Source organism: Dunckerocampus dactyliophorus, chromosome 5, assembly GCF_027744805.1.
Source record: "Dunckerocampus dactyliophorus isolate RoL2022-P2 chromosome 5, RoL_Ddac_1.1, whole genome shotgun sequence".
NCBI classification, from domain to species: Eukaryota; Metazoa; Chordata; class Actinopteri; order Syngnathiformes; family Syngnathidae; genus Dunckerocampus; species Dunckerocampus dactyliophorus.
The window spans coordinates 31,885,789-31,903,400 of record NC_072823.1 but is presented as its reverse complement, the minus strand read 5'-3'; the positions used below and the strand labels follow the sequence as shown (position 1 = coordinate 31,903,400).

The 17,612-nt window shown below is 41.6% G+C and overlaps 2 protein-coding genes and 1 long non-coding RNA gene across 7 annotated transcripts in view; 1 reads left to right on the top strand and 2 right to left on the bottom strand.

Moving 5' to 3' along the window:
- The first annotated feature begins 5,675 nt into the window (after positions 1-5,675).
- On the top strand, positions 5,676-7,406 carry LOC129181403 (uncharacterized). The gene is made up of 2 exons (XM_054776571.1): positions 5,676-6,383; positions 6,611-7,406. Exons 1-2 carry the CDS (start codon positions 5,910-5,912, stop codon positions 6,839-6,841), a joined length of 705 nt encoding a protein of 234 aa, XP_054632546.1. The 5' UTR covers positions 5,676-5,909; the 3' UTR covers positions 6,842-7,406.
- On the bottom strand, positions 7,153-10,133 carry LOC129181404 (uncharacterized). Its single transcript, XR_008570432.1, has 2 exons — positions 9,695-10,133; positions 7,153-7,975 (listed from the first exon to the last, which is right to left on the bottom strand). It is a non-coding gene; the product is annotated as an uncharacterized LOC129181404 (long non-coding RNA).
- Positions 10,134-10,607: 474 nt separating this feature from the next.
- far1 (fatty acyl CoA reductase 1) overlaps positions 10,608-17,612 on the bottom strand; it is a 69,584-nt gene continuing 62,579 nt past the window's right edge. For all 5 annotated transcript variants that reach the window (XM_054776124.1, XM_054776125.1, XM_054776128.1 and 2 more), the window contains one exon: positions 10,608-15,281. In XM_054776124.1, the coding sequence (XP_054632099.1) occupies positions 15,122-15,281 (160 nt within the window). In that variant the 3' untranslated portion in view covers positions 10,608-15,121. The remainder of the gene's footprint in view (positions 15,282-17,612) is intronic.

Genomic DNA, 17,612 nt, shown 5'->3' with positions numbered 1-17,612 from the left:
ATTTGATTCCACAAAATAATATAGTTTGAAGTTTTTGCATGTTTATGTTGTTTTTCTGCGAGTGTCCCACTTTGTTTGACAGTCCTTGAACGCACCATTGTAAGTGCGCTAGCCTTCTCCCACTCTGCAGAGATTGTCAACTATACTATATTTTTATCGTTTTTTTTCACTTCATACTTGCTCCCAAATGCTGATACTCTGTGGGAATGCATAAAGGTTAAGTTTGATGAGGTTATCGAGTGCTAATGTGTATATTTGTTGTGTGCACAGCTTCAAGTTAATTCATGCTAGCACACTGCCTGTTAGCACACGCATCAAGCAGCGGCGCCATCATCTTCAAACTCCAAGCTTATAGTGGTGGATGGTGGCTCTGGATTCACTTTGTGCTTTTCATTTCATGTTGTTCCTGTCTTAGTTTTACACAATACATACTAAATGAGATCAATTACATCGCTGTACGACTGCCACCGCCACCCCCCAGTCCGCGGAGATTTGTGGGAACGCGAGCCGGGCCGTGGGTCCAAAAAGGTTGTAGACCGCTGGTTTACAGTAGTGATGATTTTTTTGTTGTATTTTTGGACTGTCTATTTTTCCCTTACCCTTTAGTTATCTTTGGAGGGCGCCAACGATCTGAGCAAACAAGTATTAAAATGACTATGGGACGCTCGGGGGGGACATTCTCTTTCACTTTCAGCCAGGAGATGGGTACAGGTGTCTGAAACGGGGTCCAGGTACCTGTAGATGGCGGAAACTATCCTGTCTGATCTATTTTTCAATAATTATGTCTGATTTATCTTTCAATTATTATGCCTGGCTTATTCTTCAATACATTTGGAAAAAATCTAATTTGTTGTGACAAATTTGGCTGACCGGGGAGGAGCATTTGAAAGGGGACCAATGTACATGTTGTATAGCATGAGCAATAGTCAGAGGTTCTATCTGCATGGGCAACAACAAGGAAATCAATGCACAACCACATACCCAGTTGCAGGGCAAAGTGCCAAACAAAGCATTTCCTCCACAGAACCACCACACATCGACAAGGACAACAGAAAACTGGACAGAAGAATTTGACAATATCATAGTAGAAATACAGTATCCTGTACTCGACCTGTATCGGTACAAGGCCTGACTGTTTACACTGATGCATCAAACAGCAGTTCAGAATACCCGCCCTTTTTGGAGTCCCCAAATGGAGTACTGGAGAGTTCACCCTCAGGGGATTCCCTTGTTCTGCTGGGAGACTTCAACGCTCAAATTGGCAGCGACAGTTAGACCTGGAGAGGCGTGATTGGGAGGAACGGCCCCCCAATTCTGAACGACTATTGGACTTTTGTGCTTGTCACTGATTGTCCATAATGAACACCATGCTCAAGCATAAGGGTGTCCACATGTGCACTTGGCACCAGGGCACCCTGGGTCGCAGTTCAATTATTTACTTTGTGGTCGTGTGACTTGCAGCCATGCTGTTTTGGACACTCGCGTGAAGAGAGGGGCTGAGCTGTCAACCGATCACCACCTGGTTGAGTTTGCTCTGATGGTAGGGGGGGATGCCGGTAAGACCTGGCAGGTCCAAACGTATTGTGAGGTTCTGCTGGAAACGTCTGGCAGAGTCCACTGTCAGAAGGAGTTTCAACTCCCACCTCAGGGAGATCTTTGACCATGTTCCGAGGGAAGTGGCGGACATTGAGACCGAGCGGGCCATGTTCCATGCCTCTTTTGTCAAGGTGGCTGATCAGAGCTGTGGTTGTAAGGCGGTCAGTGCCTGTCGTGGCGGTAATCCCAAAACCCGTTAGTGGACACCAGTGGATGCCGTCAAGCTGAAGAAGGAGTCCTATCAGGCCTTTTTGGCTCATGCGACTCCAGCGACAACTGACAGGTAGCAGCAGCCCAAGCGGTCGGCGGCTCTGGTGATAGCTGAATCATAAACTCGGACCTGGGAGAAGTTAGGACAAGCCATGGAGAATGACTTCCGGATGGTTTCGAAGAGATTCTGGACCACCATCCGCCGTCTCAAAAGGGGGAAGCAGTGCACAGTCAACACCGAGTAAAGTGAGGATGGTGTACTGCTGACCTCGACTCAAGATGTTGTGTACCGCTGGAAGGAATACTTCGAAGACCTTCTCAGTCCCACCGACACGACCCTTCCAATAAGGAAGCAGTACCTGGGGACTCCACATGGTGGGCTCTCCTATCTCTGGGGCTGAGGTTGCCGAGGTTGTCAATAAACTCCTCTGTGACAGGACCCCGAGGGTGGATAAGATCCGCTCGGAGTTCCTTAAGGGTCTTCATATGCTCATTTCCTCACGTCTGAACTATTGTAACTCCCTTCACTTTGGCCTTGACCAGTCTTCCATTCGTAGCCTTCAACTGGTCCAAAATGCAGATGGTCACCTGCTCACTGGTATAAAACGTTATGAACACATTACTCCTGTGCTTGCTTCAGTCCACTGGCTGCCTGTTATTTTAGGATTCATTTGAAGATTTTATTGCTTGTTTTTAAATGCCTAAATGGGCTAGCCCCCACCCATTTAAATGATTTGCTGACTTCGCACACTCCTGCTAGAGCACTGAGGTCTTGCAACCAGTCCCTCATACATTCTTCTAGATTAAAAAAAGAGACAGAACTTTTGCAGTCGTAGGCCCTAAACGATGGAAGTCAGAACTGCTCCTTCTGTGGTGTGTTTTAAATTAGCACTAAAAACGTACCTTTACACAGTGGCTTTTAAGACAAGCTAATTTAGACATTTTTATCTATTGATTTTATTTGGATTTATTGTATCAAATGTTTTATTTGTTCTTCTCTCTGCACGCTGCCAGGGCAATCAAGTCGTCAAGATTGCCTGGAGTCTCCAGGGGAATTGTGTGGTCCCTTATCCGCTCATCGAACCCTCCCCGTCGTCAAGCAGTTCTGTAGTCCGATACGCTGCATCTGCCTTGGCATAGCCGCAGGAGGGTCCGAGCTGCCTTGCGACCGGGTGGGTTCGGCTGGAACCCTTGCTCCAGAGCTTTTGCAAATGAGGAGGACCAGATGGCCGAACATCGGCTGCACTCGGCTGTAGCCCAAGCGAAAAGCGGCTGCTTGGAGCTCGAAATGCAGCTCGCATTGGGTCAGGAAGATGCGCACATCAACCCCTTCTTCAATCCCTGGAGAATCGCTCTGTCATTGCAGCAACAGCCATACTTGAAAGAAGCCCAAATTATATTAAAATGAGACGACTTTTTCTTATATCAAGCAAAAAATTCTGCCAGCGGGGTAAGCAAAATTGGCATGGCTAATAACTAGAATATTCTTCTTGTGACATTTAAGACTATCATGAGTCCTAAAATAAGCAAGTTGTTCTTAAGCACATAGCTAGATTTAAGTTAAATGTTCTTATTAGAAGGTAAGAACTAAGCCAAATGCTGTTGTAAGATTCCTAAATTGAGATAAAATTTGCTTTTATGAGGCTAGACTTAAGCAAAATACTTTCAGATGTGGGAGTATAGATTTTCCTATAGAAAATCAGCCATTCTCCAATGGACCTCTCATGCGTATATTGTTGGAATGTGGAAGAAAGGCAGAGTACACAGAGAATACCCACAGGGAGATCTTAGATTTGAACCCGAGTTGCCAGATTGTAGGGCTAAAACACTAACCACTCAACCACCATGTAGCTAACAAGTCTTCCTGCATGTTAGTCATGTTGGTTACTGCTTCACCAGTCTGAGCTTTTCAACAAGCATGAAATAAATGATGTGGATGGAACTTTATTTAAAAAGAAAAACGCGTGACTGTGTTTGAAATTCACTTCATTTAGGAAAACCTATTGTCATAAAACACTAACAGAATTCTTTTTTGGCATGATTTGCATGTAAATTCACGAGTTTTTAGACTTGTAAACTCAATAAAAACGGTGATATTTTCTGGAATCAAGTTGAATAATTTTACACACTCGCACATTGATTTTATGAATAGACTGAATAAATCTTGGTACGCTCTATGAAATTTGCTGTGCAGCCTTCACATTGGTCTGAAATCAGCAAGTGTTTTAAGAAATGGTTGTTTAAAATTTTACTTTTTTACTTTCTGGAAATGTAGTTTTTTCAGTGTGGGGGCACATGGCAGCTGCGCTGGACTCTGCACATTGGCTGCCAGCGCGCCAAATTCTTCCTCCTGCTTGGTCTGGCGCATAGCTTGAAGACAGAGCGTCTTCTTTACTGGGTACGCTTCCGCGGGTTCCATTATCACGGTGTGGTGTAGATCTGGACAGACACGGAGGTAGGTGAGTACACAATTTATTGAGTTCAAAACTAACCAAAAGCGATTCAGCAAAGAAGCGTGAGTAACCGGCCTGTTTCAACCTGCCCGCTCTGGGGCTTGAACCCAGGCACTTCATAATGGGACACGAGAGCGCTAACAACACGGCCAAATGCCTGGACTGGCTACTGTGCGTTGAGCGCAGCTCTTAAGGCAGAGGGAGTGAGGTTGACCAACGTACACTCAGCCTCACAGGCTGGCATCCGTTACACGTGCGCCATCGAACATGAAACATCCAACAGTAGTGGGTGAAACAAACTAAGTCAAGGAGATGCAACCCGTGTAGTGTGGTGCTAAATGGAATAATCCAGCGTACCCCAGCTGTCAGCCTAACTCAATGGAATGGGTAATCAACCTCAGGTTCATTCAGAAGCTCCGCCTCCAGCCAGGAACAGAGAATCTGGAACAGAAAGCAAAACAAGGAGGCGACAGGGGCACAAAGCAAGGGAAGGTGGAACGTGACACAGGGCCATGTAGCTTTGAATTTTTTTCTCCATTAATAATAATTTTTTAAAAACTGCATTTTGTGTTCAGTTGTGTTGTCATTGACTAATATTTCCACATGTTTGATGATCTGAAACATTTAACTGTGACAAACATTCCAAAAAAGTAGAAATCAGGAAGGGGCAAACACTTTTTCCACACCACTGTACATCAGTTACATTTTCACCGATGTCTATTAATCGGTGATACCTCGTAATCGTCCCGCCAATAAATCGGCCGGGCTCTCACAAAAACAAAAACAATATTGTTTGTTTTAAACAGTAACAAGCAAAAACACAAATCTTTATTAGGGTGCATGATAATCATTGGCTCGTTTTGAAGGAATTATAACCAATGAGGCTACCTCACTGATCTGTACTAAAAATCTGGACCGTACATCAGTGCAAGCCACTGAAGCCACAGAGAGGCCATCTTACCACTCATATCTCGTGCGTAGCAGAATCTGTTCGGGTAACCCGCCCTGTTTTGCAACGCCCGCACCGAGACACGAACACAAGACTTTTGCAATGGCAGGCGAGAGCGCTGACCACACGGCCAAAAGCCCGGCCTGTCGACCGCGTGTTAACAAGTTCTGACATAAGTCATTGTCCGAGAAGTGTTTCTTGTGAGTGGTAATATGGCGCGTGGCTTTACAAGTCATTGACCAATGCGCTATCCAGATTTTTAGTACAGATCAGTGGGCTACCTGTTACGGAGCCCCGGAGGGGACATGGAGAAAAAAAAATATGATGGGTAAAAAAAAAAAAAAAGACCGAACTTTTGCGTTCCCTTGCAAAAGTTTTGCGAGATAACGCAATACTGTTAGAGCATAGAGCATTGCACTTCCGTGTACGTATACTTGTACTTCCGTGCTCAGAACGGAAACAAAACATACACGACAATGGAGTGGGATAAGTTCATTGAGTTTTATTTTGAGTTGGGCCTAAAATACAACGATATTAAAACAGTGCTTAGCAGTAAACAGGTTCGAGGTAAGTCAAAGACACCTAAAAAGAATCTGCAGCGAAAGAGGGCTCTCTCGTCGCAAAGCGTATTCAGATGTAGCGGTCCTGGTTGATTTCATCAAGTACCAACTGCAATACTCCGGACAACTTCACGGGTATAGATGGATGTACGCGAAATGCAGAACTTCATCTGGCAGCTGGACTCATATGATAAACTGAAGCCATATGGCTTCTGTATCAACGGGAGCATTGACGGGTTCTCCAGAAAGATGATCTGGCTCAACGCGTACACCACAAACAGTGACCCGAAGCTGATTGGAGGCTATTACATCGAAGCAGTTCAACGTTTGGGGGGCTGCCCACGAATTGTGAGGGGTGATCCTGGCACCGAGAATGGCCGTGTAAGAGACTTTCAGCGGTTACTCGTCCCTATTCCTCCAGACGGCACCGTTGACAGTTACTTGGAGGGAGCCAGTACCGCCAACCAAAGAATTGAATCTTGGTGGGGTTTTCTACGCAGACAGTGTGTGGAGTTTTGGTTGTCTTTGTTTGCAGACCTCAGAGATAATGGATTATATGACGGCGGGTTTCTGGACAAGGCAATCCTTCAGTTTTGTTGCATGGGACTCATCCAGGTGAGTGTTATTATAGTGTTTTTGTATGTGTGCGTGGGTATGGTGGTTACGGAGACCCCTATGGGGTAAATCACTACACTGAAGTCTGCTTAATTGTTTTTAAGTATATGAGTTTTATATATATTCATATATATATATATATATGTGTGTGTATGTATATATGTATATGTATATACATATATACTGTATGTGTGTGTGTATGTATTCATTTTTATTCGTTTTAATAGGATGAGTTGGATGACACTGCACAGGTTTGGAATACACACACCATCAGACCGTCAAAGAACATCAACGTCCCCAGTGGTCGGCCCAGTGTGATGCATACATTACCTCAACTCTATGGGACCAGAGACTTCCTTTCCCCCGTTGATGATGCAGTCCAACTGTGCAAAGATGAATGCGTCTTTCGCCTGTCAATACCATGTGGTCCAGATGTGTATAAACTGAGTCCCATCTGACTCCACCAGCTGATCCATATCAGGCGGTGAGTTTGTACATGCATCTCAGACAGGTCATCACTGAGTCTATATAAGGCAAAATGCCAATCCAGACCATAACTCCTCCGATTGACCTCATGACCTCTAAATGCTCCCCTTCTGAGTGTGCGCCTGCATCTGCAGGATGTGTGTGGCCTTTAATTTGAAAACTGCTTGACAAAACTAATGTATCTTCTATTTGTGATAAACAGCAGATCAATGTCTTCTTATTTTGTAAGAATTACAAATTCATTTCATGTTTTCATCACACAAAATAAGATTACTGCCACGAGCAAGTTGAAAAACATTTATTGTAAGTTGACTAGAAACAACACAAATGCCTTATATTCTTGTAGAACTATTTTGGTAACTGTTGTGGTGCTGCATTCTTTATTCTGTATGACATCCTGGCCTGCAACGCTGAATAAATGTAAATTATTCCTAATCTGTATGGTTTGTTCATAAAGATCAATTGGGAACATCACTGCCGCTTCATGGTAAATGCACACGTTCTATAAAAGTAGCTGTGATGTGACAAGGTAATAACACAGTGACACTGTCACAGTGACAGTTAAGTAATATAATGGAAGTTTTGTTTTTTCATACAGTCTGCCAACAGTGTCATCTAACTGAATCATCTTTCCTTTAAAATCACAAATGTCAAACGTAAAGTCACATGCTGGACCCTTTGGTGAGCACCCATCTGGGAAAAATAGGTCCTTTCCCTTTTCTAAAATATCTTTTCCACAGTGACATGTCTCGTTCCTCCACCATTCCTGGTCCTGACTTGCTGGTATTCATGCTTGCCATAATGAAGCCACCCAATTTCAATCTTCCTGGAGGTCTTTTCTGCTGCAGTATTGCTCTGTCTTGCCATTGAACTCCTGACCTTTGGAACACACCAGATGCACTAGGGAGTGCTCCTTTGGTTTTTGATTTCATTTTTCTAGTCCCAATTCTATCTCTTATTCTCTGTAAAAGAGTCTCCTTATCGGTGCTGCGTTGTTCAGTGTCTGTTTGTTGACACAATGACAGGACAGCTATCCGGTCGCCATAAGACCTGATGTCATTGGCCATTTGCTCATCCGCCATTATGCGCAATACTGCCTTGTCAACCTGCAAACATCAAATACTGCAATAAATACTTGAGATGCTTACTTTGAACATGAATGATAAACACATAGATCAAAGGTCATGACCCTGCCCCTTTCAAAATAGTGTCACTGCAGTTTCAGTGCATGTACAGGTATATCTTTTGTTACTGTAACAACAAATGTATAGTTGCCAAATAGAAAGCTTAAACTGCATCCTATTCACCACCAAGGAAACTAAAATTGAATAGGACTGTGGACTCGACCGCAAATGAATGGAACAAAGTGCAGAACGCCATGGAGCACAAAGTCCATCATGATGGTGAGCAGGAGAGGTGGACGGGGCCAGGCGGACAAGAGTGTACAATGTATTCACTAGCTCTGAGCTGAGTATAGAATAGTTATACGCTGTGTGTACACTTTGGTGAAATGGATGAGTGTTATTTACTGAACACAATGAATTTATATGTATGTTTATATATACACAGTATATACACATGTGTGTAGAAATCCATTATACTGCAGAAATATGACCTACATGTAACGTCAATAAAAACCTGAGCAGCAGTATGAAACGTTTTCCTTCTTTGACTTTTTTCCTGAATTTACACCTTACATTTATTTAAGTAACGGCCTTGTTAATACATTTGAACTATGTATAACCTAAATCAGGGGTCACCAAGGTTTGTCCTTGTGAGAGCTACTTTTACAAAATGAAAATGGCCAAGAGCTACTCATTTTTCTAACATTTATTTTCAGAGCTTATTTTAAAGCCAAACAAAGCGAATATGCTTGTTTTACCAGAACATGAACAAAATGCTGGTGTCCACAACTCACATGTTGTATTTCACAATGCATTTCTTTCTACTCTTCTTTCATTATTAACTGAACACCTGAATGAAAAGCCTGGCCTGACCTAAATCATCATCACTGACTTAATTTAATTAATTCATTAATTTAACTAATCACCCAGAGAAACAAATGTAGGTTTAATATTATGTGGGAGTCCCACATAATATACACATGAGGTGTGAGTCTTGTCCAACATCCTGTTTATTTACAACAACCAGAGTTATAAATCTACAACGTTTTTAGTAATACATGCCTGTCTTTATTTTTAGGAAACTTGAAAAATGACAAATGTGGTCTTTTGGACCGTCTGTTAAGAGCAGTTAACGGTTGAGTAGTGTGCTGAGGACATGTTTACAATGCAATGTTTCTGGATTCTGCTCACCATCATCGTTACAATAGCATTGTGATGGAAATGTTTCCACTTGGCAGTGGCGGGGGGAACGTTTGGTGTTGTGACACTATACCGGAAGAGAGTCGCTGCTAGTTTTACATGTGAGAGTAGTACCTGCTGTAAAGTTCTAAATACATTCATGTGAGCAAATGCACAATTCTAACCGCCCACTCTTTGTGGTTTAGGATGTAACGGAACAGAGTGAAACAATCATGGCGGCCAAACCCAGGGTACACTAGTACGGGAATGGATGCCGATTGACAGTCCTACGAGTCTCGTGTCCTCACGACTAGCCACGGCGTCCACAATTATGACATATGATGATAAGATAAAACACACGTTGCTCTGCAACAAAGAAAAATGCAACACGTTTGCATCATATGATGCACAAGCGTATCCGCCCAAGCATAACTTCTCTATGGTTGGCGCATAGAAGTAATGAGCGCGAGCATCACCTTAATTTGTGTTGCTGCACAACTACTGAAATAATTTTACACCCACCTTGTCTCTCTTCATCCGCATAATGTCCTCATTAGGGACCTCTCTAGAATGCAGGAAATGCTCCAAGTCCTCCTCCATGGCTGTCTTGTTACGAGGCTCCTTACCGGAGTACACCGAAGTGCAATATGCTCTTAAACAGTTTCCGCACAAAAGAGTTTTGCGAGGGAACGCAAAACAGTTTTGCGTTATCTCGCAAAGGTTTTGCGACGGAACGCAAAACTATATTGCGTTATCTCGCAAAAGTTTTGCGAGGGAACGCAAAAGTTCGGTCTTTTTTTTTTTTTTACCCATCATATTTTTTTTTCTCCATGTCCCCTCCGGGGCTCCGTAACCTGTACTGTGCAGGTGAGCAAACCAAGCGCTCCTTTTTTTGCCTGTCTGCGACGTTAACTGCCCGTAGTAACTTCCACTGGGCTCACTTCTAAACATTCACTTTACGAGGAAGACACGTTGCAGGCTAGTTGTACCAAATGCTCCGCGGTGAGGGGGGGGGGGGGGGAACATCACAAAAAACTTATCAGCTACCTGAAACGCCAGCGCCGCGGCGTTTGAAAAGTGCAAAAGGTTTGCCACACCGGCTGCTCAGTGTGTGCGCCCGAATACAGTGCACTATGCTGGGCCACAGCAGGCGGCTCCCTCCACTCCCTTCCATGCTCTGGCTTTCCTGATAGTAGTGATCTGGTAGTAGTAATGTCATATTTGACGAGGACTAATCAACAGGTACACTTGGTCAAATCCTGTGTGGGGAGATGGCTGAGATGACGACTGGTGTTGTGTCCAATAATGGTCACCAGGGGGCAGCATTTCACAACTGTACAAAATGCCGTACCAACTTTAATCTCGAGCCAAGTGGTAAATTACCCGTGAAGCTGAGCCACATTAAATGAAACGAAAATGATGGTGGATAAATGAAGCACAAAGAAGACAATAGTGGTGTTTTCATTTTTATTGTAAAATACTACATGATGTGAGAGATGTGATGTAACATGGTGTAAGGTACATCCTTCATGATACACGTACTAACACCTCCAATTTTGCGGCTTCACCCTATCACAGTCTTTTAAAACGACATGAATAAATCATGCTGTTTCATAGTTGAATACGGTCCATTACTAATTTTTAAAAAAAGCAAATTGACACAAATTTTGTGTGTTTGCCTAAATGAAGTATTGTCAAGCATAAAAATGTCTAAATGAAGTAAAATAAGGCATTCAGAAGAGGTTGTGTATACCAGTCACGGAGCTTTACTGTAATGTTGAGTCGCACGAGCACCAGACTTATTGGGCGGAACAGCAGGGTTTCATCTCACAACAGGCACAATAATGCCTAATAAATAACAACATTTAAAACACGGGCTACTTATGCGGCCATCAACCAAGCAAAGCCGAAACTCATCTCTGAAGCGTATCTACTATATTGGCTAATAGGAGTGTAAAGGTGACTATAGGGGTGTTATTTCATGTCTGCAGGGCTCTAATAATGTTAAAAAGTGTATTTAGAAGGTGGTAAATAGGTTTAATGGGCAAAATTCACCGATCACCCTTTTTTCTCTTTGTCTTACATTTGTATTTTAACTCATTTAGAAATTGTTATGCTTGAAAATGCTTCAGTTAGGAAAAAGAAAAACAAAAATTTGCTTAAATATGCCCTTTTTACTAATAGGCTGTATTCAAGCATGGAACAGCATGATTTATTCATTCATAAATGTTTGAAAACCGTGATAGCGTGAAGCTGCAAAATACGAAGCGATGAACGACTGCAGTTGCTTGGAAAAAGGCTTGTCGCTTGTTCCCGACAAAGTGATTTGTTGACATCCAACTTGAGAAAGCGTCCATTTGGATGAGCAGCTGCTGCTCATGCATACAGTACATAAATGCATGCATACATACATGCTGCCAGCATACATACGTGCATACATCTATCCTTCTTCTCTTTACACTTTACAAGCATGGCAAGGTACAAGTAACTTTTGCGTCTGTTGGTTCATTTTCATTCTGCTGCTTTATTTGTGCCCTGCCTGTCAGGCTCTTTGGAGTCACCAAGGTCAACAAAAAATGCTTTGCTGCTGCCTGCTGTCAAATGAGTCAACAATAAAGTGATGTTGGTGACTGTAGGGGTGTTATTTCATGTCTGGAGGGCTCTAATAATAATAAAAAGTGTATTTAGAAGGTTGAAAACAAGCGTTATATGTCTTATTTTCTCTTATTATGTCTACTATATTGGGTAATAGGAGTGTAAGGGTGACTATAGGGGTGTTATTTCATGTCTGGAGGGCTCTAATAATGTTAAAAAGTGTATTTAGAAGGTTCAAAACAAGCGTTATATGTCTTATTTTCTCTGGGGCTGTTTTGCTGCCTTCAGGACCTGAAAGACTTGCTGTGATGTCCGGCCATCTGTCGGTGACCTCAAGCTGAAAGCAACTTGGGTTCTGCAGCAAGACAATGATCCAAATCACACCAGCAAGTCCACCTCTGAATGGATGAAGACTTTGGAGTCGTTTGCTTTGTTTCTCATAAAATTTCAACTCTAGTCGACCAAAATGATGTTATTTTTCCTCATAATGTTATGGCATTATTCTTGTAAAATTCAGACGTTTTCTTGTTAGAGTACAACAATATTCTTGTGAAATTACTGCTGACTTTTCCATTTTTGCTGTTTTTTCCTCCCAAATATTTCAACTTTCTTCTTGTAAATTTTTTTCTGGTAATGATGACTTTATTCTCATAATATTTAGACTTTATTCTCATAACATTATTAATTTATTCCCATAATATTTAGATTTTATCCCTGTAGTATTATATCTTTATTCCCATAATATTTGAACTTTCTCATATTATGAATTTATTCCCATATTTAGACATGATTCCCTTTATATTATGATTTTATTCCCATAATATTTTTTCAGAAGGTTTTTCCCAACCTAATTTTCCCAAAATGACAACTTTATTGGTTGTTTTGTTTCTCAGTATCTACAAAGAAAAAACACATTTATTTTTCTTGGCTGGAGTTCAACTTTATGCTGCTAAAATGATGTTATTTTTCCTCATAATATTATGATGTTATTAGCATAAAATTACGTTGTTCTCTGAATATTTGGACTTCATTCTTGTAAAATTCCTGCTGATTTTTCCATTTTTTGCTGTGGCCCACACTTTGGACACCCCTGCCCGACGCGTTGCTGATCCACTTTCTGTGCATTTTTAATTATTCGAGTGTAACTGCTAAATAACCTGCCATGGGGCCAAAAAAAAAAGTTACGAGTGGCAGCAATTTGATGCAGAAGGTGCTACTGAATTCATCATGGATGTACGGGAACCAATAACAAGACGGAGGGCCGGCACTTGATATGTGGGTCGACATTGGTGAGTTGTCATCATCAACGGGGGCGACATAAACAAGTTCCACTCTATTTGGCGGCCTGAGCCGTTGTAGCGGCAAAGGCAAACACGGGCGAGGTCACACCCAGCTTCTCCAAGCATGAATGGTCGTGTTGCTGACAACATTTCATCATCAAGTACACGGATTCATCCACCGACACTTAAAACACGGAGAAAAGCAATTGAATGTACACCCAATATGAATATTATGTCACAATAACACAGACTAATTGGCAAAAATGATGGTCCTAAATGGCCAACATAAAGAACTGGCATGCGGAGCCACGGAGTATTGCAACTTACGAGTACCTCAGGGCTATTTTTGCCACAAATACAGCAAACCCTCCTTTATGGAAGTTACCGTAACTTGTTCACTACCGTTATTGGCGTTATTGTTTTTTTGGTGGTGTGTTTGTTTGTCTTCTCTCTTTGATTGTTTTGTGTGGATTTTTATCTCGTCGGGTGTCGTGGAGCTGGACTGGGGTGGGGTGTTAAATAAATACATTTGATATGTAAAAAAAAAAAAAAAAAAAAAAAAAAATGAATAGACTGGGTGATTTCTAACTGGATATTATTTTTTTTTTCATAAAATAATGGAAAAAAGTATATAAATACATTCAGCATTCAGTTAGAGCATGTAAACCCTGTATACCACCTCCTAAATTGTTTTTTTTAACCCTCTAGACATGAAATAACACCCCTATAGTCACCTTATACCCAATATAGTAGACATCACTAGAAAATATAAGACATATAAGACATAGAACACTTGTTTATGACCTTTTAAATAGTTTTCAACATTATTAGAGCCCTCTAGACATGAAATAACACCCCTATAGTCACCTGTACACTCCTATTACCCAACATAGTAGACATAATAAGAGAAAATATGACATATAAGACAGAAGATTTATGACCTTCTAAATACGCTTTAACGTTATTAGAGCCCTTTAGACACAAAATAACACCCCAAGAGGCACCTTTACACTCCTATTACCCAATATAGTAGAAGTGGAAGTGGATACAGGAAGTGACGCCGGGGGGTTCAGAGTCTAGCTTGGCATGGGTTATGACTGCAACAGTAGTAGCCCGTGTTTGGGATGATGATGCCTGTTGCGAGATCATTCAAAGCTGCAATAAAAACCCGTCAAGTCTGGTGCTTGTGTGTCTCACCCAGCATTACAGTAATATTACTGCTACCTAGTGACCAGTGTACAATACTACATATCATCACAATGCATCTTCTAAATGCCTTATATTTCATGTTACTTCATTTAAACCAGGGGTCACCAAGGTTTGTCCTTGTGAGAGCTACTTTTACAAAATGAAAATGGCCAAGAGCTACTCATTTTTGTAACATTTCTTTTCAGAGCTTATTTTAAACCCAAACAAAGTGAATATGCTTGTTTTACCAGAACATGAACAAAATGCTGGTGTCCACAACTCACATGTTGTATTTCACAATGCATTTCTTTCTACTGTTCTTTCATTATTAACTGAACACCTGAATGAAAAGCAGGCTTGCGGGCACCTCATGTGGTCGTGGGGGCTACCTGGTGCCCGCGGGCACCAAGTTGGTGACCCCTGATTTAAACATTTTTATGCTTGAAAGTGCCTCATTTAGACAAAAAAACGTAACATTTGCTTGAATATGCAGATTTTTTGACCACAAAACAGCATGATTTATTCAGAATTTTTTTTGAAAAACGGCAATAAGTGGCAAGGGATTACTGAATTCTTGTTTATGAAAAGCAGGGCATTTTCAGCGCTCAGCTTTTTTTTTTTTTTTTAATACCCCCTCACCATATTGTAAAGATAAAATGAACGGAGAAATAGGATTAGCTATTCCGCTGATTAGCTTAGTCAGCTAAAAACAAAGCAAAGACGTGGATTGCTTAGCACATATTGACCCACAGCGTCTTTATTGAACAAAATGTATCAACTGGTCGGATTCCAAGTAGCAGTCCTGCTGTTCACCGAGTTGTTCGGATGTTTCCACTCACTTCAGGCTTCCAGTGGGATGTCTGAGCGACTTTCCACAGCTGGTTCATTATCTCATGGTGGACGAGGCTCGGAAGTAGGAGAGGAACTTGAAGCAGAGGCTCACCACAAAGTACCAGATGTTTCGCGCCATCTGAGAGCGGGCGATGAAAACGCGCCAAATCAGCACCACCAGGACGGTGTTGAAGGCATAGCGGATGTTCCTCAGCCTGCCAAAGGAGACAAACTCTTGTGAACTCCTCCAATTTCAGATCAACCTTTGCAATAAAAGTGACAATGATCACGGAAGACAGGGGTGTCCAAACTTTTTCTCATATTTTGTAAAGCAATATGCTAAGAAGTTATATATATTAAATCTTAGCTTTGTCATAGAAGCAAGAAGGCATATTACCGTATTTTCACCACCATAAGGCGGACTTAAAAGCCTTAAATTCTGTCCAAAATGGGCGGGGTACCTTATAATGCGGCGCGCCCTATGTGTGCAACGAGTTTCAAAATGTGTAAGTGTTGCTGTGTGACTTTGATGAGTGCTCCGCTCGACTGACTGGGAGCATCTCCTGCCGACACGCTGCTTATATAGAGGAAAGGTGTACGTGACTGAGGACGCTAAAGGCACGCCCCAGTAGATATATAGGTATATTTTATGAAACGGCGCCATCTATCCATCCGGGCAAGGACTAGCGTGGCACAGCAACATCCAGCGGATTACAAGGAAAGCTGGCCATCTTCCACTCCTACTGCAGTAAAAACATTGCAGACAAACATCAGTCTGGATGGAACTCAAATGTAGCTCTCCTGCTCGGGACGCCCACCGTCACTTCCCGTCAATTCCTGATGAACTAAAGCTGTAATGACGCAGTGTAAAAAGTAAAATATTAAAAACAAGCGTAAGACATTACTAGCACAGCTTTGGTCTGTGAGTCGTGGATAATAACAAGCCTAGTAGATTCAAGATTCAAGAGTTTTATTGTCATATGCATAGTAAAACGGACAGTTTTACTATACTAAGCAATGAAATTCTTATTCTGTTCATTCTCCTAAGAAAAGAAAGAAAACACAAGAAAAAAAATAAGAACATCAGTAGTGCTGTACAACTTTTATCTGCAGTCCCACAGTGCCCTCTACTGGTCAACATTATTATTATTTTTTCCTTTTTATCCCCTCTACTGGTCAACATTCAAACTGGACGGCAACCTGTCTATAGAGGCCACCTGTCTGTATCGGCCACTTTTGCAGACTCCCTCTAGTGGCCGCTATAGACAAGTTTGACTGTATGTATGTATGTATGTATGTATGTGTATATATATATATATATATATATATATATATATATATATATATATTAGGGGTGCAATGATACACAAATTTCACAATTTGGTTCAGTTCGATACGTTTGTGTTACCGTTCGATATTTTTTTGATATAAGAAATAAATTACCTTGCCTTTGTTAATTTGAATTTCATTGAAATTGCCAACATTTTTCAAATTTTTCAACATTTTCAGCATGGTATGAATGTAGGAGGCAGAGCTCAGCGGCTCTGTGCTTGACAATGCAACCTAAGCCAGAATAGCTGGTCCAGATACACTGACTGGACATCCAGTTTGACAAGCGAGAAATGCGGCTACGTCCGTAGCAGCCTCCTGGATGGATAAGAATCAGCCATAAATTCTTAGATGAATGGTTTGTAGAGACATGCACCGGGTATCGCAAGACTAGCGACAGGTTGTCTTGAACAACGCGAGAGCCTGGGCTGCCGGTGAAAGGATTGTCTGCGCACTCCATAGCTTAGCATGACTGAAGACCAGAAAGGATGTAAAGAGTAGCAGTGCGTACATTATAGATCACATCTAATAGATCTTATTATGTATTGTGTAAAACTATGACAGGAACCACTAAATGAATACACAGCCACTATCCACCAGTACAAGCCTGGACTTTGTTTTTCAGAGAGGTGCGCCGCACAAATATGCACATTAGCACTCAATAAGGTCATCAAATCTTACCTTTATGCATTCCCACATAGTATCAGCATTTGGGTCCAAATATGATGCAAAAGAAAAAGGGGATAAATACAGTATAGTAGTGCATCTGTGCAGTGTGGGAGAACATTACAAGGTGCGTTCGAGGGCCGTCCAACAAACGACATCAACATGCAGAACTGTGGATTTCTAACTGTGTATATTATTTTTTTAAATAAAACAATAGCCCAGATTTCCAAAATTGGCAACGATTTACAAAATAATTCAATATAGTAATTTTCTAATTATTATTGTTATTTACAGTTTTTTTTTTTCCAATCATGACACCTGAAAGTTTGCCCGGTGGTTGAGGATGCTTGGGGATATGATGTGCTCCACGACACATTTGAAAATACTGGAAGAATGACACTTTTATAGAATTGGCTTCTCTGTTTTACAGTATAATGCAAGGTTAATGTCTACATAAACAAATTTTGCTAGTCGATAATTGTGCTACAAATTATCGTCAATAAACGGGGGTGATTCACATTTGAACCACTGGATGGAACTCAAGTATAGTG